This window comes from Gastrolobium bilobum, unplaced genomic scaffold, assembly GCF_033153095.1.
Source record: "Gastrolobium bilobum isolate Gb01-03AN ecotype WA unplaced genomic scaffold, APGP_CSIRO_Gbil_v1 utg76129, whole genome shotgun sequence".
Taxonomy (NCBI): domain Eukaryota; kingdom Viridiplantae; phylum Streptophyta; class Magnoliopsida; order Fabales; family Fabaceae; genus Gastrolobium; species Gastrolobium bilobum.
The window spans coordinates 106082-132549 of NW_026900042.1; the positions used below are offsets into that span (position 1 = coordinate 106082).

The 26468-nt window shown below is 38.0% G+C and overlaps 1 protein-coding gene and 2 pseudogenes across 1 annotated transcript; 2 read left to right on the forward strand and 1 right to left on the reverse strand.

Annotated features, from left to right (window-relative positions):
• Positions 1-399: 399 nt before the first annotated feature.
• LOC133294982 (thaumatin-like protein) lies at positions 400-1464 on the forward strand. Its single transcript, XM_061493758.1, has 2 exons — positions 400-473; positions 788-1464. Exons 1-2 carry the CDS (start codon positions 401-403, stop codon positions 1462-1464), a joined length of 750 nt encoding a protein of 249 aa, XP_061349742.1. The 5' UTR covers position 400.
• Positions 1465-8567: 7103 nt separating this feature from the next.
• On the forward strand, positions 8568-17711 carry LOC133294977 (oxoglutarate-dependent flavonoid 7-O-demethylase 1-like; annotated as a pseudogene).
• A 1129-nt stretch (positions 17712-18840) lies between these two features.
• Positions 18841-23357, reverse strand: LOC133294978 (auxin response factor 9-like; annotated as a pseudogene).
• Between the last annotated feature and the right edge of the window lie 3111 nt (positions 23358-26468).

Sequence of the window (26468 nt, forward strand, 5' to 3'; positions counted from 1 at the left end):
TTTTTCTCATCCGAAAGATGCTGCAAGTTGCCTAGTTAGTAATATTATACAATATTTAAATAGCAGTATTTTAATCATTTTATTAACATAGTTACGTAGAAAAGAAATCTCCAGCTGGAAGCAATGCATATATGCTCCTTAGTTACGAAAGAGAAAGTTGAAAGCAAGTAGAGAAAATAAAGGCAAAAGCTTAATTGAGGGTGAATGTTGGAAGTTAAAAAAAAAAACCGTTTTGTTTTTATATAAAAAGATAGCACTTGGCACGACTTATACTTAGAGGGCGAAATATTTGGAACATGGAACCCTGCCACGTACTCTGCCACTGCCACTCATTTCTATATAAATAGTAGCATCACCCTTTTGAACATCAGCTAATCTGATTCAAAATTGAGCTGAAACAATGGCAAGAACTTCCTCAATTCTCTTACCCTTTCTCTTCTACCTGGTTCCCTTTTGCTCCATCATACTCATAGGTAATACTATTTCCTCTTCTTCCTACTCAATGATTCTTTTGCCTATTTGTAAAAATCTGTGTTTATAATTATTGATGCACTTGGTATAAACAGCATTCACTTTTGTTACACCACATCATTCAATATATATCATATCAACTATGTAAATTATTATTGTCTCCAACTTCAATCATGTCATTTAGTTTTTTCAGTACTAACTACTATTAGTGTATTGAAAATTTCAAAAAAGAAAAAGAAGCATATGATATAAGCTTGCATAACTAATATGCTATCTTTCTAAGCATATCATTTTTTTTTATATTTATTTGTTGCAGATGGGGCTCAGCTAATTCTAGTGAACAATTGTGGGGAAAGTGTATGGCCAGGGATACTAGGAAGTGCTGGTCAACAAACTCCAAAAGATGGTGGGATTCATCTTGGAAGTGGTGAAGAAGTAGTATTTGATGTACCAGAGAAGTGGTCAGGGAGAATATGGGGAAGGCAGGGTTGTAGCTTTGACAATGATGGGAATGGACACTGTCTCACTGGTGATTGCAATGGGAAACTACATTGTAGAGGGCAAGGAGGAGTTCCACCAGCAACAGTTGTTGAAATGACACTGGGAACTTCATCTTCTCCATTGCATTTCTATGATGTGAGTTTGGTGGATGGTTTCAACTTGCCTGTTTCTATGAAGCCTGTTGGAGGTGGAATTGGGTGTGGGGTGGCTTCTTGTGAGGTGGATTTGAATGTTTGTTGTCCATCAGCATTGGAAGTGAAGAAAAATGGTAAAGTTGTGGGGTGTAAAAGTGCATGTTTGGCAATGCAATCAGCTAAGTATTGTTGCACAGGGAGTTATTCTGACCCCAAGACTTGCAAGCCTACCCTTTTTGCACACCTCTTTAAGGCTATATGCCCCAAGGCTTATAGTTATGCATATGATGATGTTGGCAGCCTTAACAAATGCAGGGCTTCACGTTATGTTATCACTTTCTGCCCTCCTCCACAGTAAAAGGATCCTGGTGCCAAATAGAAGTTGAAGCTGATGTCATAGAATTGCAAAGATTATATATTATCAGACATTAGTTAAGAACTGTTTTCTGGATATTTTAGTATTTTCCTGTGTTTTTAATTTGCATAGTTCTGTCTTTTTTTTCTTTAGTTTTTTTCTTATTCTTGTTGAATAGTCATTGTTCTATCTCATGAAGATAGTTTAAAAAAAGGGTACATTTTTGTTCTTACTGTCGATGATGATTTGCCATGTATGAAATTCAATTTAGTTTACTTGGGAATAGTTAGTTGTAAACTAACATTTTACTTATGACAAAGGGAAAAGCAAAATTGTGCAGCATCATTTGTAGGCCAACAGCTACATAAATAAAAGATTATGGGCAACTATATATACAAAATACAAATGAATAGCAAAATTATGAGAAAATAATTAAAGGGAATTTTGGAAAAATTGATGTTGCAAATGAGAAGTAAAATTTCCAAATATATATAAAATCAAAGTATAAAATGAAAAAGAATTTAAATGGAAAGATAATTATAGATTAATATTCTCTTTTTCCTTAAAAACATGATAGTGTCATGCTAATATGCTAATAGTGTCATGTAAGAGAGTGAGAATTCCTTCAACATTATCTTCAATTTATTGGATGCAAAACTTTTGGTATGAGTTGTAGAATCATTACTTTTGCACTTGATTATTCTAGGAGCCTCAATAGATGCAGGGCTTCATATTTTGTTATCACTTTTCTGTTCCAATAAGAAAGATGTCAAAATAAGGATTCCTTCATAGATCTGCAAAGATTTTTTATGACTTCAAATTAGGAAAGAAGGAAAGGAACGTCTTCATCACATCATAATACTGTCTTCTTTTTTAGGTTATATTTGGTCTAGTTCTGTCCTATGTTGTTTCATGCTGAAAAACAGGAATTGTTCTTCATCATGAGAAGATTCTCTTAAAAGTATATAAAGTAGGACGGATTGAAAATAAGAGGATATAGAATAACATTTCACATTTTTGCTTTAGTGCTAACCACGCTTTGCCGTATAGTTAGTTTAATCTATTTCAATTACTTGGATTGGGAATGGTCTCCAACTTATTATTGATAACATGAAAACAAGTATGTAAGTTCAAAGATTGACACACTTAAACCAAAACCAAAAGTTCAGGCATAGAGTAAAACTCCACTTAAAATAATAAGCAAAGAAGAAGAAGAAAAAATCATTCAACATTATCACCCTTTTTTACTTTTTTTTTCTATCTTGACTTGAAAAAAAAAAAAATGAAAGTAAAGTGAAATTGAAAATGAAGAGAAAAGCAAGGCAACCATCTCTTTTGTACAATTCTTTGACTCATCTCTTCACTGAGAGGATCTGACCAATTCACGTGATATTCACAAATTTTGTCTCTCTGTTACAAATATTCCCAAATTTTAATGGGCGGTAAAAAATTATTTCAATCCAAAAACTTAAGCTAATATTTAATTATATATTATTAGAATAAGGACAGCGAGATCAAACTCGTGATCACTTAGTTATATAGGCTCTGATACTATGCAAAATACCAATTCAATCCAATAAATTAAGCGATTAAGTGTAGATATATTAATAGCTTTATATTTTTCTAACACGACTTCTCTGTTTAAATTCAGAAAGAAATTTCACAAGGACTATATGATGTGAAATTTTAAAATTGTGGGTGTGAGTTGTATCGGAGAGGCAGACAAAGACATTAGGGGCCATATTTCTTCAAACTTAGATGCATGGCATTATTGATGACAACCAATTGCAATACAGGCAACATTAACCATAAAGCCATAAATAAAATAAGTACACTTATATATGTTAATTTTTTTTTCCAATTTTAGCAAGTGATATTGATATACCAGTGTTGAGAAGATATTTTCTGTAATCACCCAATATAGCTCTCATCCTCTCATTAATTTGAGGCTGTTAGTCCATGTAGTCATGTGGACAACTCTCATTCTCCAATCTCCACCACTTTATAGAAATTGTATTTGTCTTTAATGTATTCTAAGCATCAAGTGTTGGCCTTCCTCCTTCAATGCTAAGGTCAAGCCCATTGAGGGGTTTCTTAAAAAACCCTAAACCCTAGATCTCACCTCCTCTATATATTCATTAGTTGAGGGCGGAGGCAGAGTTTTTTTGAGAATGAGAGAGATAATTTTTTGAGAGTTTGAGCAAAGCTTTATGCTTTGCATTTGAGAGGTCTCTAGAGAGAGTTTGAGTGAAACATCTCTCGGGTAGTTTGATCATCCCCATTGTTGGAAAGGTTGAGTTAACCACCACATTGGTGTATTTGATTCTTTGCAACCATTATTTTCATAGTGAATTTTTGATCTGGACTAGGTCCCGTGGGTTTTTTACTTCTTCATTGAAGAAGGTTTTCCCACGTTAAATCTGGTTGTGTTCTCCTTCTCTCTCTCTCTCTCTCTCTCTCTCTCTCCTATTTTGTGATTTTTCGTTTTGATTTTCCGCTGCGCGACCCGACCTGGTGAAGTTCAGGACGAGGTATTGCCGAGATCCGAGATCAGGATCTTGTTGATTGACTTTCGCACAAAGGCTGCTTAGCCGAGCTTGAGGGAACTTAGTTCCCAACAGTGGTATCAGAGCCCGAGTTCGAAGGGTTTTGAGGGAGACGAGATGGAGACCAGTGGCATAACCAATGATGGAGACATGTTCAAGCTGACCGCAGACAATTTCACCTATTGGAGACCAATGATGGAAGATCATCTCTACTGCAAAGATTTACATGAGCCCATTAACCTTGATAAGAGACCAGAAGAAAAACCGATAAGGAGTGGCAGATCCAGAGTCATAAGGCGATAGCTACGATCAGAAAATACATTGACAAGAGCCTCTTTGAGCATGTGTCCGAGTTCACGAACGCGTACGAGTTATGGACGAAGTTGGAGTCCATGATTCAGAAGAAGACTCCTAGGAACAAAGCACACCTGGTTCGCCGACTTGTGAAGTTAGCATACAAGGACGACATGAGTATAATTGAACATCTCAACACCTATAAAGGTATTGTGAATCAGCTGTCAAAGGCTGATATGAAAATTGATGACGAGATGCAGGCCTTGCCGCTGTTGAGCTAGCTGCCAGAAAGCTGGGATACTCTAGTGGTAACCTTGAATAATTCGATTCCAGATGGAAAATTCAATATGGATGTCGTGACAGACAACCTCTTGGGTGAAGAAGCCAGGAGAAGAGAACGAGGTATTTCGAGCACGTCTGAGGCCAACGTTGCTGAGAACAGAGGGAAATCCAACTCCCGGGGTAGAAGCAAGAGTCGGGGTCGAGATCGTGATAGAAGAGGAAAGTCCAGAGGTCGGTTAAAGCCGAGATATGATTTGAAGTGTGTTTACTGTGAAAAGACAGGTCATAAGAAGCCAGACTGCTGGACCCTACAGAATGGCGAGAAGAACGACTCTGTGAAGTCGGATCGAATTATTTTCAAGAAGAGGGAAGACAAGAGCACCACTGCGGTGGCTGCCAACCCAGATGCCGAGATAAGAAGGAAGGCTCCTTGTATGTGATGCAAGGAAAGATCAATGGCGGAGAAGCCAATTCTTTTCGAGATGAACCAAGCTTGGAGGTATGGCACAAGCGCCTCGGCCACATGAGTGAGAAAGGGCTCCAAATCCTAAATAAGAAAGGATCATTGACTGAGTTGAAAGGCCAAGCGTTGGAGAGTTGCACGCACTTCCTAGCTGAAAAGCAGCACTGGGTTTCTTTTGTGAGACCGGATCAACCCAGACGACGCATGTAGATTCTTGACCTCGTCAATACTGATGTCTACTCCATGTAAGAAAGATCCCTTGGAGGAGCTCAGTATTTTGTTTCATTCATTGATGACCACTCCCGCAAAGTGTGGGTATATTTGTTGAAGTCTAAAGACCGGGTACTCCAATCCTTTAAAGAATTCCATGCTTTGGTTGAAAGGGAGACTGGCAAGATATTGAAGGTGGTCCGATCTGGAAATGGTGGTGAGTATTGCGGCCCATTTGATGCATACTGTAGAGCGGCGGGATCCGACTTGAGAAGACGCCCCCCAAGACACCTCAGCTGAATGGATTGGCTGAGCGGATGAACAAAACTATTGAAGAGAAGGTCCGAAGCATGTTATCCAATGCCAGATTACCGAAATCATTCTATGGAAAAGCTGTCAGAACTGCTGTTGACTTGATCAACCTCTCACCATCACGGCCACTTGAAGGAGAAATTCCAGAAGAAGTTTGGACAGGTCGAAAAGCGACCTATAATCAACTGAAGGTGTTTGGATACCGAGCTTTCGTGCATATCCCTAAAGATGAAAGGGCAAAACTCGATGCAAAGACTAAAGAATACATCTATCTTGGTTCGCCGAGATGTGAGTTTGGGTTCCGAATTTGGGATCCAATCAATAAGAAGATAGTGAGAAGCCGAGATGTGATCTTTCATGAAGATGAGAACATTCATGACATCTCGAAGCCCAAAGTCCGGGTTATTGTCAGACGTGAAGAACCCGTTCCTCTTGTTCGAGCTGAAGCAGGGGGAGAAAATCAAGAAAATAATGAAGAAATTGATGACCAAGACACTGAGGTCCGAGTTGATAATGAGATTCGGGATGAGAATGATGAACCGGGTTCACAAGTTGAAGAACAGACGAGATATCCAACTCGAGAAAGAAGACCCTCTACAAGATACCCATCTGATGAATACACCGTTGTTGCTGAAGACGATGAGCCTCAGAGTTATGATGAGGCTGTGATGAGCTCAGAGAAAGAAGAACGGGAAAAGCCAAGGCAAGACAAAATGAATTCTTTGCACGAAAATCAGATTTATGAGCCGACCGAGCTTCCTGAAGGAAGACTAGCTCTGAAAAATAAATGGGTCCACAAGATTAAGAATGAAGAGAACGGGCAAAAGCCGAGATACAAAGTCTGGATTGTAGTGAAAGACTGCAATAAGAAGAAATGAGTTAACTTTGAGGAGATTTTTTCTCCTGTGTTAAAAATGACCTCGGTCCAAACGGTGTTAGCCATGGCGGCTTCAATGGACCTCGAGGTAGAACAAATGGACGTGAAGACGGCATTTCTTCACGGTGATTTAGAAGAAGAAATTTATATGGAGCAACCTGAAGGATTCCGAGCTCTAGACCAAGAAGACTTGTTATGTCAGTTGAAGAAGAGCCTCTATGACTTGAAGCAAGCACCTCGGCAGTGGTACAAGAAATTTGAATCATTCATGATTGATCATAAGTTTGAGAAGACAGAAGCCGACCACTGCGTATTTGTGAAGAGGTATGAGGCCAGAGATTTTTTGATTTTGTTGTTATATGTTGACGACATGCTTATTTAGGGAAAGACAAATCGAGGATAGCCGCCCTGAAAAAGGCGTTGAGCTCATTCTTCGCAATGAAGGACCTCGGCCCTGCAAAGCAGATTCTCAGAATCAAGATCATCCAAGATAGACAAAAGAAGCTACTGTGGCTGAGTCAAGAGAAGTATATTGAGAAGATTTTGAAGAGATTCAGCATGGACAAAGCCAAAACAGTGAGCACCCCCTTAGCCGCACACATAAAGCTAAACCAGAAGCAATGTCCGAGATCTGATGAAGACAAAGATGAGATGATGAAGATCCCGTACCAATCCGTCGTCGGAAGCTTGATGTATGCAATGGTTTGCACTAGACCCGACTTGGCGTATGCTGTTAGAATGGTAAGCCGGTATCTGTCAAACCCCGGCAAAGAGCACTGGGAAGCAGTGAATTGGATCTTGAAGTACCTCTGAGGTATGAACAATTTATGCCTCTGATTTGGAGAAGGCAAAGCCGAGTTGCAAGGCTACTTGAATTCTGATTTAGGGGGAGATTCCGACTCGAGAAAATCAACGACGAGATACATGATGAGATTTGCCGAAGGAGCTGTCTCTTGGCAATCAAGACTTCATAAATGTGTTGCACTATCGACAACTTAGTCTAGTACATTGCCGCTACTGAGCAAGCAAAGAGATGTTGTGGATGAAGAAGTTCCTTACGGAACTAGGCCATGATCAAGACAAGTACGAGCTGGGTTGTGACAATCAAAGCGCAATCCATCTTGCAAAAAATTAGACCTATCACTCCCACACTAAACATATTGATGTGAGGTATCACTGGATCCGGGATATAGTGAAAGGTGTAGAGCTCGAACTCGTTAAAGTGCACACTGACCAAAATTGGTCCGATATGATGACGAAGCCGGTTCCAACAAGAAAATTTGAAGACTGCTGTGAAGGAGCTGGGTTGATGCTGAAGCCGACGCATTGAAGTCGGAGGGGGAGATTTGTTGGGCTTCCTCCCTCAATGCTAAGCTCAAGTCCATTAAGGGATTTCCTAAAAATCCTAAACCCTAGATCTCACCTCCTCTATATATTCATTAGTTGAGGGTGGAGGCAGAGTTTTTTTGAGAATGAGAGAGATAATTTTTTGAGAGTTTGAGCAAAGCTTTATGCTTTGCATTTGAGAGATCTCTAGAGAGAGTTTGAGTGAAACATCTCTAGGGTAGTTTGATCATCACCATTATTGGAAAGGTTGAGTTAACCACCACATTGGTGTATTTGATTCTTTGTAACCGTTATTTTCATAGTGAATTTTTTATCTAGACTAGGTCCCGTGGGTTTTTTACTTCTTCATTGAAGAAGGTTTTCCTACGTTAAATCTGGTTGTGTTCTCCTCCTCCTCCTCCTCTCTCTCTCTCTCTATCTCTCCTGTTTTGTAATTTTTCGTTTTGATTTTCCTCAGCGCGACCCGACTTGGTGAAGTTCAGGCCGAGGTATTGCCGAGATCCGAGATCAGGATCTTGTTGATTGACTTCCGCACAAAGGCGGCTTAGCCGAGCTCGAGGGAACTTAGTTCCCAACACCAAGCTTATTCCCAGCATCATTTGTTACAATCTCGACAATCTGTTCCTTTGGTTTGTTACTCACACCACATGCTTCTTGTTATTATCTCCTTCCTTTTTCTTGTTCACGGATTTCTATTTCTTGAACTCTTCTTCTGGGCTTTATTTCAATGACTTCCTTAGTCTTTGGTCCAATAGTGGCTATCTTTTGAGCAAAGATGAGTGAGTTAGTGACTGAGATGCAGGAACCACCCTATTTTGTTCCATCTGTAGCAGTTCCCAATGTTCAAGAACTGGTGAAGAAGAATCCTTTGCAGGTTCCTCAAAGATACGTGAGGAGTCAAGAAGAAGTGGAAAAAGGCAACTATATGCCTCACCTTTCATTTGAGGATTCTATTTTATCATCAATCCAATCACCATTCATAACTACTTCTCTTACTATAGGACGCTTACCTAGCCAACATTTAGATCCGGCTATACCCAAACTTTTCTGGTTTACCCCAACATTCCCCACTTGTCATTGATTTAGCACTGCTCTCATATGGGAACACCGAAGAGTTCTTGAAACTGGACATAGCATGCAAGAAGTGGGGTTTCTCTCGGGTAATTTTTTTTTATACAAATAATTTATGTGGGATTAGACACCGGTATCCCACTATGGTTAATGAATATCCCCAACCTCTTTAAGGATTTTCGAGAGAAATTACATATTATCCACCAGCAAAGTCCTCACATCGCCCAACGAGGTTTGAACCCATGCCCTTGTGGGGTATGGACCAAACCTTTAGCCAATTTTTAAATATTTCTTAAGGCTTTTTGACCTTTTTACCCTTTTTATAATAAAAATTACCATTATGCCCTCGTTTCAAAACATTTTAACTACCTGCCCCTGTATACCCAAGTATTGACCCAGATACTCGAGTATGTGTTGTTCCACGCAATATACTCGAGTATCTGAGTCCATATCTGGGTATATATTCAAAAAAAAATTACAGGAATTTTTCAACGCGTAGCTCTCGAAAAGTTACGTGGAATAATAAAAAACACCTGATTTAGACATTCGAGTCAGAAGTTATGGCCTTCCGAAGTTTTATTATAAAATTTCCAAAATTTTGCAATGCCAATAGGTTTTGTGATACCCACAAAGCTCATCCTCAAGTTACTCGAGTCAAGTCTAATATTATGAGTATATGACTATAGAAACTTGTTTGATCCAAAAAAAATATGGTTAAATTGTTTCCACGAGATTTTACGATCAAATACGGACACCGAAGTGGTTAAATTTTTTTTCCACGAGATTATTTTGATCAAACAAGTTTCTATAGTCATATATTGGACTTGACTCGAGTAACCTAAGGAGGAGCTTTGTAGGTGTTGTAAATAGTAGATTAGAATAATAGTTTAGAGGTCCCACATCATGTATATCTCTTTGTATTTCCTTTACTTTCAGTTATATAATAGATATTCCGTTGTGTAGTTGAAACACACGAAATACTCACAAACCTCTTAGGTCCTGGTATTTAACATGGTATCAAAGCCTAACGAGAGGAATTTTAATTCACATCTTTCTGGTCGACATACTGCTCATCGAGTAAAATTTTGTCTTTCTGGAAGCTGTCACGTCCGTCAATATTCTGGCACCATCAGTATTCAGGCCACCATCAGCCACTATCTTTCTTCACCGAAATATTTCTCCGGCAGCCATTTTGTCAAAGCATACGTCAACGGACTCAGAAGGAGCCGATCTTTGCAACACCAAAGGACCCACCACCATAGGAGGCTTCACGCTATCTCATGCGCCACTTCCCTCTCTGTACGTGGCTGCCACGCGCCACCTTCTTTCGGTGCGTGCGTCATTTTTTGGCAGCCGTTCGCCATCGACCAATGACAGACTTGGTCGCTCAGCCGTCATCTTTCTATATTAGTCTTCACATCGTTCAACCGACATCGTTTGGGTCTTGTTGTTCACGGTTCGCGTTCCCTTATCGTGTTGCCTCTGTGCTATTCGTGTGTCGCTATTCATGTGACCTATTCTAAGCCAGCAATCACTGTTCGTTCCTGTTCATTCCTCATCAAACAACCTTGTTCTTCGTTCCGGTTCTCAGGCGAAGCTGTTCGCGTTTGCTGCCAAGGCCAGGAGTTTGTCCGAGGTGTAAATCCACCGCTCCACTTCGGTTCTACTGCTACTGTGACCGTTATTTCATATCTGATCGTCCACCATAGTCACCGCATTAGATATAGTCACGCGTTCCATACCTGTGCACATTTCTTCCCAGTGTTCGATCTTGCTACTGTGTGAGGTTCCTTGTGACTTTGGTTCTTTATTTTTTTACTGGTGCTTTAGTCTATTTTTGGACCATGGATGATTCTAGCTCATTTCCTCAATATGTTTCTCGGCCCACTATCCCTGATTTCATGGCTACTGTTGCACATACAGGTAATACCTTTGCTTGTGTCACTTAAAATTCATCCTTTGGTCATTGGGTTCTTGATTCCAGTGCCCCTGATCATACTTTTGGTAATAAGTCTTCATTCTCCTCTCTTTCTACCTCTGGTTATTTGCCTTCTGTTACTATGGTTAATCGTTCCCACCTTCAGTCTCATAGGATTGGAATAATACATCTTTTTTCTTTCTCATACTATCGATAATGTGCTTTATGTCCCTGGTTCATTTTTTACTTTCCTATCCATTAGTCGTTTAATACATTCTCTTGATTGTCTCATTTCTTTTACCAAAAATTCTGTTGTTTTATAGAACAGGAGTTCAGGGACGACAATTGGCGGTGGATTTGAGTCCAATAGCCTTTACATGCTCTCCAGCTCCTCTCATTCTCATTCTATATTAGATTCTCCACTCATTGTTCACGCTCGGTTGGGTCATCCTAATCTTACAAAGCTCCAGAATATGGTTCCAAGTCTGTCCAAACTGACCATTTTGCAGTGTGAATCATGTCAATCCGGGAAACATACTCGCAGTTCTTTTCCTGATAGAGTCAATCGTCGTGCCTCCCCTAGTTTGGTTCACTTTGATGTTTGGGGACCCAGTCATACTGAGTCAACTCACGTGTATAGATATTTTGTTACCTTTATTGACGATTATTCTTGTAACACCTGGTTATTTTTATTGAAAATCGCTCTGAGTAGTTCTCCATATTTCAGCAGTTTTATCAGAAAATTCTTACTCATTTTGGTATTTTCTGTAGTGATAGTGCTTGTGAGTATCTGTCTTAACCATTTAAATCATTCATGGCCTCTCACAGCATTCTTCACCACACGTCATGTGCCCACCCCCCCAACAAAATAGGGTTACTGAAAGGAAAAATCGTCATGTCATTGAAACAGCGCAGACACTCTTAATTCTGGAAATGTTCTTATCAGTTATTGGGGAGATATTATCCTCACTGCATGCTATCTCATTAATCGCATGCCCTCCTCTATCCTTGATAACCAGGTACCCTACTCTATCTTGTTTCCACGTCAGCCTTTACATTCCTTACCCCTTCGTATATTTGGTTCTATATGTTTTGTCCATGAACTTGGCCCCAATCGTGACAAGTTGTCTGCTAAGTCCCTTAAATGTGTGTTCCTCGGTTACACTCAGACACAAAAAGGTTATTGGTGTTACTCTCCCAGTCTCTTTCGCTCTTTTGTCTCGACAGATGTTACCTTCTTTAAGTCTGTGCCATTTTTTGGCTCCACCTCCATTCCCAATGACTCTGTTGATACTCAATTACCTTTACCCCCTGTTTCAGTTCAATATACATCACCACCACTATCGCCTATGCTCACTTCTCCAGATGTCCCGACACCAGATCCCCCTTTCCAGGTTTATCAACGTCTATCGCGTCCACCCATGCCCTAAGATACTGAAACTATTGTTATTGAGGTTCCTATGGACTAACTTCTACCGTCATCAACTCCTATGGCTTTGATCCCTCCCTCCGACATTGACTTATCGATTGTTCTCCAAAAAGGAACTCGTAATACTCGTCCTCCACCTAGGTATTTGATAAATATAATTTACTATCGTCTTTCTCCATCCAATTTTGCTTGTCACTCTTCTTTGTCTTCTGTGTCTATTCTTAAGACTACAGGTGAGGCGTTATCTCATTGCGGATGGTGACAGGCTATGATTGACGAGATGTGTGCACTTTACGACAGTGGTACTTGGGATTTGGTTCTTCTTCCCTCTGGAAAAACTATTGTTGGATGAAGATGAATATTTACTGTCAAGGTTGGTCCTAATGGACAAATGGATCATCTCAAAGCACGTTTGGTGGCCAAGAGATACAGTCAGGTGTTTGGTGAGGATTATGGGGATATTTTTTCCTATGGCGAAAATGGCGTCTATTTGCATCTTTATTACTACGACTGTTATCCATCATCGGCCCCTCTATCAATTGGATGTCAAAAATTCTTTCCTCAATGGTGATCTCGCGGAAGAAGTTTATATAGAGCAACCTCTTGGGTTTGTTGCTCAGGGGGAGTCCGGTCTAGTTTGTCGACTCCATGAATCTTTGTATGATCTCAAATAGTCTCCAAGAGCTTGGTTTGAGAGGTTTAGCACCATTATACAGTAGTTTGGTATGACTCGAAGTGAGGCTGATCACTCATTCTTTTATCGCCACTCGAACTCCGGATCCATTTATTTGGTGGTATATATTGATGACATTATCATTATAGATGATGACCATCAAGGCATTACTCAATTAAAATAACATCTCAGTCATCATTTTTAGACAAAGGATCTCAGAAGACTACGATATTTCATGGGAATTGAATTGGCTCAATCCAAGAATGGTATTGTGATATCTCAGAGGAGATATGCTACAGACATTCTTAAGAAGAGAGTTGTACTGAATGCTAAGCCTGTCGATACCCTTATGAATCAAAATGTCAAGCTTATGCCAAATCAGGGGTAGCTATTTTCATATTCAAGAAGGTAAAGAAGTTTGGTTGGGAAGCTAAACTATCTCACAATTACTCGACCAGACATCTCGCTTGCAGTCAGTTCTTAAATTATCCTTGTGAGGATCACTGAAATGCAGCGATTCGTATCCTCAAGTACATCAAGAATGCTCCAGGTAAAAGTCTCCTATATAAAAAAGGTCATACCAGAGTTGAGGGATACTCAGATGTTGATTGGGAAGGTTCCCATAGTGATAGAAGATCAACCTCTGGGTATTGTGTATTCCTTGAAGGTAACTTGGTTTCTTGGAAAAGTAAGAAACAAAGTGGAGTTGCCAGATCAAGTGCTGAAGCAGAATATCTCTCCCTGCATGGCCACAGCCACCTGTGAACTCATCTGGTTAAAATAACTACTAAAGGAACTCAAGTTTGGAGACATTGGCTCAACATCTCTTATTTGCGATAATCAAGTTGCTTTACATATTGCTTCCAATTCAGTGTTTTATGAAAGGACTAAGCACATTGAAATAGACTGTCATTTTGTTACAGAAAAAGTCATCTCAGAAGATATATTCACTAGTTTTATTTACTCAACTGATGAATTAGCTGATGTATTCACTAAGTCTTTGAGAAGGCCTAGGATAAATCACTTATGTAACAACTTTGGTGTATATGATCTATATGCTCCAGGTTGAGGGGGGTGTTGTAAATAGTAGTTTAAAATATTAGTTTAGAGGTCCCACGTCATGTATATCGCTTTGTAATCCTTTCCTTTCAGTTATATAATAGATCCCCCGCTCTGTAGTTAAAACACACGGATTACTCACAAACGTCTCAGGTCCTGATAAGTGGAGATCACAAAACCTATTGCCATTACAAAATTTTGGAAATTTTATAGTAAAACTTTAGAAGGCCATAACTTTTGACTCAGGTGTCCAAATCAGTTTTTTTTTATTCCACATAACTTTTCGAGAGATACGTTGTCGAAAATTCCTGTAATTGTTTCTTGAACATATACCTAAGTATGGACCCATATATTCGAGTATATTGCGTGGAACAACACATACTCAAGTATTTGGGTCAATATTTGGATATATGTTCAAAAAAATTGAGAATACTCGAGTATCTGGGTCCATACTCGGGTATATAAGGGCAAATAGATTAAATGTTTTGAAACGAGAGCATAATGGTAATTTTTTAGGTCATAAAAGGCATGGTGGTCAAAAACCCTAATTCATGACCAACACAATTGTGAATTACATACAAAAGTACACAAAAGGGAAACCTGCACAAAGAAACAGTGTACTTCTTTAACAACATAAGCAAATAACAGTAGTAATAGGTTATCATGAACCAACTCCTCCAAAAGCTTAATAGATTATGCGGAGAGAGATGAATGATTTTATATTACAAATACGCCTGCTTATGCTAAGATCCCTTTTAGAAATTGAAGTATGGACAATGCATAGACCTAATTACTTTGTGCTGAAGCTTTAACTAGAAGTATGGGGACAACAAGGATCAATCTCTACATCACTTGGTTATAGAAGCTCTAATACCATGTAATATACCAACTCTCCAGAAGTTTTTTATGTTGTATATGTAACTTTGGTGCAACCAGTTCATATAAATGCATTGACATATTTGTAAAACCGAGTCAGTTGTTTGCTTGGTTTTCATCAAATGCTGCTTGGGATTGCAATTACTTTTGCAGATAGTGAATCATGGTGTACAAAAAGAACTTCTACAGAGAACAAAGGATGTAGTAGCTAAGTTTCTAAAACTTCCAATAGAAGATAAGGACAAGTATGCAATTCCTTCAAATGACATACAAGGTTATGGGCATGCTCATGTAGTTTCTGAGGAGCAGATACTTGACAGGTCAGATACACTGATTCTGGTCACTTACCCCACCCAATACAGGAAAGCTTCAACTTTGGCCAAAAACTCTAGAGGGATTCAAGTTATTATTCTTGACAATTAAAAACTATATACACAACTTTGCGACTAATTGTAATGGCATTCTGCTACCAATGCAAGGAGATAATAGAGGCCTATTCATGTGAAGTTAAATGAGTTGGTGAGGAACTTCTGAGTTCTTTTTTGTGATAATAAGGATGCAGAAACATGTTCTTCTTGGACTACATAAAGTACTAGTTCAAGTTTTACGTGTGAACTATTACCCTCCTTGCAGCACACCTAAGCAAGTATTGGGTTTGAGTATGCAAAGAACTAATTCAACCCAAAAGCTTAAGCTAATGGGTGAGGGTTTTTTAATGATTTATAATATTCTCTAACATGTCCCCTCACACGAAAGCCCATTGGGCTTAAAAGGTGGACAATGCAATGTAAAATATAAGAGACGAGAGAAACATTGAAATAAATCTGTATATTGAATTGTTTCAGAAGAGTACAATATATAAAAAAAATACTAATGGGCTTAGCCCAAATCTAACCTAAATCCTAATGAAATAAGGAAATAAATATTTATAAATAATACAGATATCCTAAAGATATTCTTTCCAATACTCCCCCTCAAGCTTAAGCGTATAGATCATAAGCAACAAGCTTGAATAAAAAGACTAAGAAATATAACATCAAAATAAATGAGTGGGGGTTGTAACAACTCTACAACTCACCCTAAAGAAAAATAACAAACATAATAAACTAAAATAAAATATTATCTATATCTCGAATACTCCCCCTCAAGATGGAGGGACACTTCATCTTGGAAATAAAGAAAACTAAAACGAAGCTTCACGGAATATAAGTCGGAGAAATCGACAGCGAATCAACTGGAATGACCATCAATTTGAAGAGTTGGTAAAGAGACGGTGCTGGAATGGACATCAGCAAAGGAAGAAAAAGACATCATATAAGGAATGGCCGGGAAAAAAAAAATAATGTTGCAACTGGAATACAAGCCGACGGAGCCAGTGTAACTGGAATAATCCGCGGACCAGGAAACAATGGAGATAAATGCTGCAACTGGAATACAAGCCGACAGAGCCAATGTAACTCGAATAATCTGCGGACCAGACAACAACAGAGATAAATGCTCCCCTTGAATGGGAGGCCAAAATAAAGCCAAACAATGACAAAAATAAATCAAATACAAGTCAAATCAGACTTGAATAACACCACAAACATATGTGGGAATAAAATAAAATTGGCCAAATACAAGCCATAACAGAAAATCAAAATAAAAATAATAAATCACCAAAGAAGAAGAAAACACAGCCGGAAGAAACAAGATTTGGTGGGGAAGATAATTCGTACAGTGGTAGTTGGTGGTTGTAAAGTCGTTGGACAAAATTCTGGCAGTGGACTGTGGCGGTGACCGGATGAACAGGGACGACGAGAACTGCTGCTGTGCAGAGGCAGAGATGTTCTGGCAGGTGCTAGTTGTTTATGGTGGTTGGGTCTTCGATGGAAGACAGGAAAGAGAAGAAGAAACTAAGAGAAGCATAGAGAGAAAGATAGAAAAGAAACATACGAGAAAGTCAATCCCTCACGGAGGGTGATATCTCTCTACTACCATATTAAAATTATGAAAAAGAGTAAGGAAAGACGGATAAGGATTCCTCTCGTTGGGCTCTAATACCATGTAAAATAACAAGAGACGAGAGAAACATTGAAATAAATTTGTATATTGAATTAATTTAGAAGAGTACAATATATAAAGAAATACTAATGAACTTAGCCCAGATCCAACCTAAATCCTAATGAAATAAGGAAATAAATCTTTATAAATAATAAAAATATTCTTTCCAATAGAGTCCACACTCTGATGCAAGCACCATCTCCTTGCTTATGCAAGATGATGATGTACCTGGATTAGAAATTCGACACAAAGGAGGATGGGTACCAGTGACTCCAATATCATATGCTCTAGTTGTTAATGTTGGAGATGTGATGGAGGTACTTGAATTTATTTTTTAAGGAACCCAGAGAGAAAAGAGGGAAAAATAATGGTAAAGTTATTCTTTGTAACTGAAAGGACACACTAATCCAAGAAACAATCTCTTAAGATTGTGTATAAAAATTGCCCTCTCCCCACCATCTCTAGTTGGAATTTAATAAGAAGTGTTTTTTTTAAGAAAACACTTGAAATATAGAAAGGATTTAAGCTTAAAGTAGTATGAAAAGATAAGTGACTTTAATTATCCACATTTTTAAGTTTCTTTCTTTTGTAATGATAGCAGATATGGAGTAATGGCAAATACGAGTGTAGAACAGAGAGTTGTGACAAATAAGAACAAGATCAGGACTTCTCACGCATTTTTTTTTGTATCCACGGGATGATGTGGAACTTGAGCCCCCTTGACCATATGATAGATGCTCAAAACCCCAAGTTGTATCAGAAAGTCACTTATGGAGATTATTTGAGGCAATCCATGAAGAGGAAAATGGAGGGAAAAGCACACACTGATGTGGCAAGGATAAAGGAATAGTGGAATACAAATTTTTAGAAAAAAAAAAGAAAAACAAGGAGGAAAGAAGAGAAGTTTAAAGTACTCCCTTGTGCTGCTTTTTCATTTGTGTGTCACTTATGTTTGTATAATGCTTAATAAATAACATATTCATCGAAATTGTAAGAGGTACTGTCTCTACTAAAATTAGGACGAGCACAACAAACTACAATTTGAGAAACTATACCATTTTAATGTAGAGAACATACACTTCTATATTTGGATAAAAGAAAGTATAAAACATTGAACTTCCCAACTAAGGGAAAGGCCCCCTTAAGAATTCAAAAGTGCAACTTTTTTAGCGATAAAAGCCATATTCATTTAGGCTTGTCAATTTGGTACAGCTCAACCCACTAACACATTTGGCTATGGATGCTGCATATTTTGGGTGAGCCAAAATTGTTATAAAACTAACACATCACTGACCCAACCAAATCCCTAGTAAGCCCTAAATTAGGCAGGTCTTTTTCTTTTTCATTTAAAAATTTCCTATAAAAAAACTAAATTTTTTTCTATGCTCTATCGCTTTTCTTTTTCATATTTTAAATGTTAACAAATATCAAATAAAATATTTTTCAAATATAATATCAAATATTAATTTACATTAGAAATAAGAGAAAAATACTTAACTAATCGTATAAATTTTTAAAATATAGGAAAAAACTATTCTTATGTCACATGATAAGTTTTCTCTTTTACACACCTTCGATAACTGTGCCACTTTTTTCTTTTCTTTTCTTTTTTTCAGATGGTGGAGCCCACTAGTCTATGACATGAGATAACTATCTCCTTTAACATGGATTAATAAAACCCTAAAATATATTCAAACGTAAATTTTCTTAAGCCAGCTAACAAATTTTTTCAGCTTAATTAAAGTTTTTCTAATGATATAAAATTTGACACCTCACCACATTATTCTTATTATTCATTTATTTATTGAGATTTTTGTGACTTGAAATGGTAACATGAATCTTCCCAGTTGCTGAGTCCAAAACGGCTGAGTCAGTTTGATAAACGTGTCTCAAAGTATCAGTGGCATATTGGGGGTACCCCACCCTGTCAGGAACAACCCATTTGTCAGGAAAACCAGTATGGACCACAATACCTCTGAAACATAAATTCAACCAATTTAATTTCAAATTCAAATACACATAAACGGCAATGGGAATTCACTCGCCTAGACAAGAATTTTCAAAGGTACATGGCACACACTATACATACAACTAATTTATTGAAACATTCTATTTGGTCTTTGGAACACAATTAGTGCCAGGAATCTCTAAATGGAGCTACAATTAGGTAGTGTTTCACATCTAACAACATGAAACTTGCCTAGGCAAAAAAAGACTAACTTCCTTACCTAAAACAAGCAATAGCAGCAACAACAATAAAGACTAGAAAAAAAAACATAAAGAAGACTAAGAATGAAAAAGTTTCAAGTCTCAGCTGTCTCTGAGCTTATTACAGTCTCTTCATCAATTGAAAAGATAGGCAGTTTGCTCTCTGAGCTCATTTTGTGCACATCCTGGCTGGAGCAAATGAAGATTCTTCTCACCATATTACAGAATTCACTGCAACAACATAACAATAACATGGTATTAATATTAATAGTGAGAGGTAGTGGTTACATGAATAATTGAGGACCATAAACCAGGCAGTTGAACAATGATTTACAATATATCTGTTCTAAAAACAATGAAAAATAGGGGTTCTGCACTTTCCATCCAAAAAGTCCAAACGTTATTCTTATTTAAGTGTAGCATGCATGCCTAATAAGAGGGCGAGCCTTGGAGCAACAGTGAGGTTGCTCTTTGTAAAGAGCCTACCCTTACCTCTACTCTCTCAAGTCGAGAAGCCTTGTGCACCAGGGTTTGCCCTTTGTGCATGCCAAATAAACTAAGAGAACATATACGGTGTATCACTGTGTATAAAGAGGCCTTGTGCACCAGGGTTTGCCCTTTGTTCATGCCAAATAAACTAAGAGAACATATACGGTGTATCACTGTGTATAAAGAGGCCTTGTGCACCAGGGTTTGCCCTTTGTTCATGCCAAATAAACTAAGAGAACATATACGGTGTATCACTGTGTATAAAGAGATACTCACCGCCATGGATCATCACCCACAAGCATCATATCCCCTTCATCATCAGTGAAGACAATTTGCCACGTATTCCTGGGTTGAAGCTGTCCCTTTATGTCAAACATCTTCTCCAATTCCTCTATAAGTTGATCATACCCCTCCAATGTAGTCAAGTCCACAGCACGACCCACTGCAACCCCTTGCATTTGAACCTTTTGGCAGATTTTGAACACAAACAGAAGGCTTACTTCAGAAACTTTTCAAATTAGGCTATAGAACATTAACTTTATTATCTAAATAAACAATATATATCAAGCACCTTAGTGCAACTCCTGTTACAGATTTGCTTGCTTTGAGTCTCTTTTGGTGATACTTGTAGCTTTTCCTGTTTCCTTTCTTTCAAAGCATTTGAGATATCAGACTTATGGCCTGCATCAGTTCTCGCCAAGGTGCTAACACAGCCCTCAGATGCTTTTTCTGCATGCACTGATGCTTTGTCTATAGCAGGAGAGTTGGTGGCATGACCAATAAGCTCAATTCCAAACAATCTGCAGCTCATAGCAGCCTCGACTTTGTTCTCCTTGTCAACTTGTTCAAGCAAATGATCATTGTTCAATCTTTCTGAGTGAGTTTTTGAAATAGGCCAAGCAGAGACACTTTTGGTATCATCGGTTGTGTCCTGATATAAATGAGAAGGACCACTAGAATGGGGAGAAGATAGCCAATTTCCTTCTGTCTGATTCCTTGGTATAGCATTGGAGCTGTTTTTGCTATTATCAGTGAGCTTATGATGCCACATATGAGTACTGTCACTCTTTTTGCTTTCAGCCATAACACTAAGTTGTGTTATATCTGACTGTGTCAGCCCAGCATCCCAGAAAGAAGAGGCACCTAATGTTGTGTCTCCTTTGAAAGTGAAATTCAAGTGTCAAGACAAATTAATCAATACAAGAATTGGAAGGAGTTAAAAAAGATAATTGTTACCAAGATCTGGAACTTCACTGGGTGGTCGAGGCCTTTTATTTTTAACAACAGCAGGTTGAACTGATGATGTAGGAACAGAAGCCAAAAGGGGTTCTATTTCCCATGGTGAAACCCTGTTAGGTCTTGGAATAGATGCAGGTTCATCCCATTGAACCTGGGAATAGGTGACAAGAATGGATGAATACCATACAATCACTGGAAATAAGGTGAACATTTGCAAAGTGAAACATGAGAATACCTTAAGTGATCTCCATTTTGAATTCACCCAGTGAGGAGAAATATCTTCTTCTCCAATTATTGTGCCAGATAATCTGATCAACCATTCATTAGAACATGTAATGAAAAGGTCACATTACACGCTATACAACAGTAAATTTTGGTACCTTTTATCAGTCTCGGGGGATTCATCCACCTCAAAGCTCATTTTGAACCTCATACCAACACTATATTTTTGGTTGATAGCCTCCAAAAACTTGTTCACGCTCACAAGAAACTGGCTTGTCCTGGGCAATCAAAAACCCCATGTCAACAATCATCCACTAATTGTAACACTAAGAAATTTTCTAGTAATTTTTGCAATAAGTATAAGTTATACCTTGGCTTGTAATATACCACGAAAAGAGTCTGAGTAGCCACAGCATGAGATGCAGTTGCAAGAACTCCTAGATGCATGCTCTGACTAGAAATCACAGATGAAGGCATGCTGCTCTGAAGAGGAGCAAGACGCCTCACACCAACACGTAATTCTCCATTGTTCCCTCTATACACACAATTTTATTTAATTAAGGCTTGCATAGTCTGAATAGTTAAACTCTTATATGATTTTACAGTAGAAGATTTTCTGAACCATATGAGGGAAACCAAGAAAAAGGTAAACATCAAATGTATACCTTAGAAACACAAAAGTATCTCCAGCAACTAATCTCTTGGAAGTTGCAAAAGTACTCCATCCAGTTGTGAGCAAGTGTCTGCGTGGCTGACCTGGAATAGAAAGGAAAATACATTCAAGGGTAAAACATAAGGCAAATTAGAACTATAAAGTTAAACCAGAAGGAGCCCAAATGAAAATTTGTCATGTCCTTCACCTCTAAATATATGCTTAAAGCGCCATTCATAACCATGAAGATCCTTGGCAACCAATTCCTGAGTTGGGGTTGGTTGGGACATGTCCTGAACAAAATCAAGACATGGTTTTAGTAAACATCACCATGAAACAATCAAGATCTGGTACTGGAAACCAAAAACAACTTCAATAAAAACCAAACATATAGCATTACCAATGGTGGAAGGCATTCAGTTGCATGCTTCCTGAGAACAGAGAAACCACCATGTGTGCTGGTATCAGAGGCAGTTAAGACCTTGCAGAAGGAGTGAATTCTTGGCCTTGGAAGTTCAGCAGGGCATGGATCAGAGCTTGTAGGTTCAGCTTGCTAAGACATTTGTTCCATTAGAAATCTAAACAATGGGAGAAAATAATCTAAGGTTGACCAAGAAAAGTTTTGAGAATCAAAATGGGTAGCTACATCCTTACATTAGATTCCGGCACCAGAGTAATCTGTGCATAAATCTCATCCGTTTCTTGTTCAGCCTAAAAATGTCAAAATTCAAAGTAAGTTTTATTTTTTGCCTCCCCCAGATTACAGAATCACATAAAATATTAAATTATTAATGAGAAACTTAAAACCAAACAGTACATAGCAACCCCAGAAACCAAGATAATCATTTCACCATTTTCTCAGCAACCAAACAAGATTTTTTTCTTAAAATTTTTTTTTCATCAAGAAAAAAAGAAAGAGAAGAAGACTAGATCATGGAGAAAATTACCAGTAAATTGACGTTGACGACACGACAAAGGATCTTTGTAGGAAGTTTGAACAGTGGAATCCTCTGATTTAGTTCCTGATTTGTTGAAACTTCTAACTACAGCCGCAAAAAACATATAAAGTAAAAAAAGCAAGAAAAAAAATTAAAAAAAAAAACAGATAAAAAAGAAAAAGAATCTAACTTAACCAAGCATCATAGACCAACATTTTCAGACAATCTATGACCCCAAAAAAGAAAAAAGAAAAAAAGAAAAAAAAGAAATTGCAACTGTAAATAACGAAAAACTAACTTGTTCCATGTGTCCTTGAGGAAAATAGAAGACCCTTTGACCGCATGAGGAACTTCCACATGAGGTCCAGCACATGCCTTCCATAGTTGTTCATAGAGCTTATCTTCTTCTTCACCACCACCAACAACACTAACACCACGATTCAACATCATTCATTCAGATGATAACCCAAAAAAGCTGTTCAGTTCAGAGCTTGAACCTCTGTCATCATCATCATCATCTTCATTATATGGGCATGCAAAATTGTAATCGTCATCATCATGTCATGGTGTCACAGATGAAACTGAATTGATTGATGAATAAGCGTTATCATTGAATTTATGAAAAGAAAACAGCTTTTGGAATCGTGTCTGCTATGCTTCCTTCTGCAACCGTTACAGAACTTTTTCTTCTTCTTCTTCTTCTTCTCTCTCTCTTTCTCTTTCTTTGTGTAAGGAAACGGCGTTTCTTGGTATCAACCCCACATAACTACTCCGTTGGGTGGTGGTGTCCAATTTATATAACAAGACCATGTTTTTTTGTTGTTTTTTTTTTATGGAATTTATTTATTTAATTTCTTTTTTCTTTTTTAAGAGTTGTTTCATTCACCTTGAGGCGAAAGTGCTCCACTGTTCCCTTTATCTGTTTCTAGTTTAAAAAATAAAATAAAATGAATTCATCCGTTTTCAATTTGAAACTGTTTACTTATAAATAAGAGTTAAATTTTCTTCTTCTTTCTTTTAGGTAATAAATTATAGTGGCGACTGGTATGTTAAACGTCACGGTGTACTTAGAAGGACAGGGAGTGGCTAAAAATTTAGCTCCATTAAAATAGCTTTTTTTTGGAGTTACCCGACCCTAATTATCTCTTTGAGACGAGTTGGCTCCCTCCGGTATCCCCACGAGCTTCGACTCTTTGAGCCGGCTATGAGACTAATCCGGAGTGCGGAAAATAGTGATGGCTAAAGGTTCAGCCCCCTCCCCAAAAATGCATTTAGCGGGAATCGAACACATATCCAACCCCACTAACTCAGCGCTAAGTTAGCTCCATTAAAATAGCTTCTAATTATGGTATAGTTTTAAGGATAAAAATGGTCTAAAAAGAAAAATAAAATAAAAAAACTATATTAATTCGAATCAAATTAAAAGAATTGTATTTTTTTAAATTATTTCAAGAACCCAACCAATTTTTCAATCTTAAAACGAATCAAATCACTTTATGTTCGGATTAAAAATTGAACCAAACCTTATCCACTCCCAAAAGTTAAAAAATTAAATGAACTGAACTGAATCATAAATTAAACCAAATCATGTTATATTTTTTCAAATTAATTCAAGAAACAAACAATTTTGTATAAATCAGTTCAAACAACCGAATCATTTTTTATGGTGCAATTCCATATAAAAAAGCAAATCAAATCGAATTGTGCATCCCTAATTAAAATAGGTTATTTAACTTGCAAGAGTGGCCAGATTCAAAATTTTGATTTCCCAACTGGTTGATTAATTATCCCACAAACCCAATTCAAGCTTATTGAAACTCTGCAAGGGCAGATTTCGTAAAACTATTTTTTCTATCCCACAACTCTACTTAAAATCTTTAATCAAGGGAGAACAATCTCCACTTAAATCAATAATTGTTGGCAATTTAGCCTCAAAGAATGTTATGATCTTTAGCATTTTTCTAAGCAACAAGACAAGTCTCAAGCACTGCCCTGAATTGCTGCCACGTCGCCATATATAGACTATGGGCCTATGGCTACTTAAGGATTTTATACAATTGAAAAGAGCACAACTCCCGAATGATAAATGGTCTGTTTGGAAAATATCACATCCCTTTTATATGTGTACGATGAATACCTGAAATTAGAGGGGGGGGTGGGTTGTGAATTATAAGTCCAATGGAGATTGGGTTAGACCATACGCACTTGAACCTAGGGGTGGCAATATGGGTTGAGCCCGGCGGGTCAACCCGCCAACCCGCCAAAACGGGACGGGTTGGGTTGAGATTTTCAACCCACCAACCCACCTCAACCCGCCCCGCCTAGAAGTGGGTCAAAACGGGTTCAACCCGCCGCGGGGCGGGTTGACCCGCCGGGTTTTAAATTTTTTTATTTTTTTTATTTTTTTACAATTAGGTAGTATTTCATTAGTATTTAAATTTTTGTGATATTCAATTTTTTTTTATCTTAGTACTTTCTAGAAAAAATAAAGAATAACTATTTTATTTATGACAAATGTTATCTATTTATAAATTCCTAAAGAATGTTTGACAAATATTAGTATACATTTAAGATTGAAACTAAAAAAAATATAGAGAAATGTGAAATAAAATAAAATAATATTAAAAAAATTCATAAAATATAATTTATTTTTGAATTTTAATTAAATTTTTATTAATTGGCGGGTTGGTGGGTTGACCCGCCAACCCGCCAACCCACCATAAAACGGGGTGGGTTCATTTTTACAACCCATATTTTTTGGCGGGTCAACCCGCCCCGTCCCGTTTTTAGCGGGTTGGTGGCGGGGCGGGGCGGGGCGGGTCGGGGCGGGTCAACCCAAATTGCCACCCCTACTTGAACCGGCTTTTTGACCTTAGTAGGTTAATTTTCATAAGGTTTTACCGGAATAATTTCTTGATCAAAAGTATTACTTATATAATGCATAACGACGCGGTACCATAGGAATCACGTTAGGACGTGACACTTTAGCAACCACGTTCTTTGCATTTGTTCCTGACGACTGGAACGTGATACCCTGACAATCACGTCCTATTCCCAAGACTACTGGAACGTGATACCCTGGCAATCACGTCCTATTTCCAAGACGCGGTACACTCTCAGCCGCGTGTCAGTGCGTCCCATCCCAAAAAAAAATCAATAGAAAGCGGTAGTGTATATGCCGCGTTCCAAGTTACAAGTCAAGTCGGAGTCAAGCACATATATATGTTTCACCTAAAATGTAGGCATATTGATATATTCATTGTAAAAGAGTTCATAAAATCCAATAAATCAAATAGTACCCAATCTTATATCCCTGTTTTGTGTTTGGTCTGCTTTCCTGATTTCCAATATGTGAAAGAAACAATTTAATCCAAAATTTTAACGTGATGAGTGAGAGTTTTTTTAATGATTTATATTAAGGTAAACAAAAAAAATAGAATCTATGCAAAATTCATACTTCAAGCCCAAAGGGCTTTCGTATGAGTGAGTGTGTAAGTGAATAACTTGTTACTTTTATTGGATTTTTGGAACTCTTTTACCGTGAATATATCAATATGTCTAAATTTTAGGTGAAATATATATATATGCTTGACTCTGACTTGAATTGTAACCTGGAACGCGACTTATACATTACCGCTTCCTGTTGAATTCTTTTTGGGATGGGACACACTGACACGCGGCTGAGAGTGTACCGCGTCTTGGGAATAGGACGTGATTGCCAAGGTATCACGTTCCAGTAGTCTTGGGAATAGGACGTGATTGCCAGGGTATCACGTTTCAGTCGTCAGGAACAAATGCAAAGGACGCGGTTGCTAAAGTGTCACGTCCTAACGTGATTCCCATGGTACCACGTCGTTAT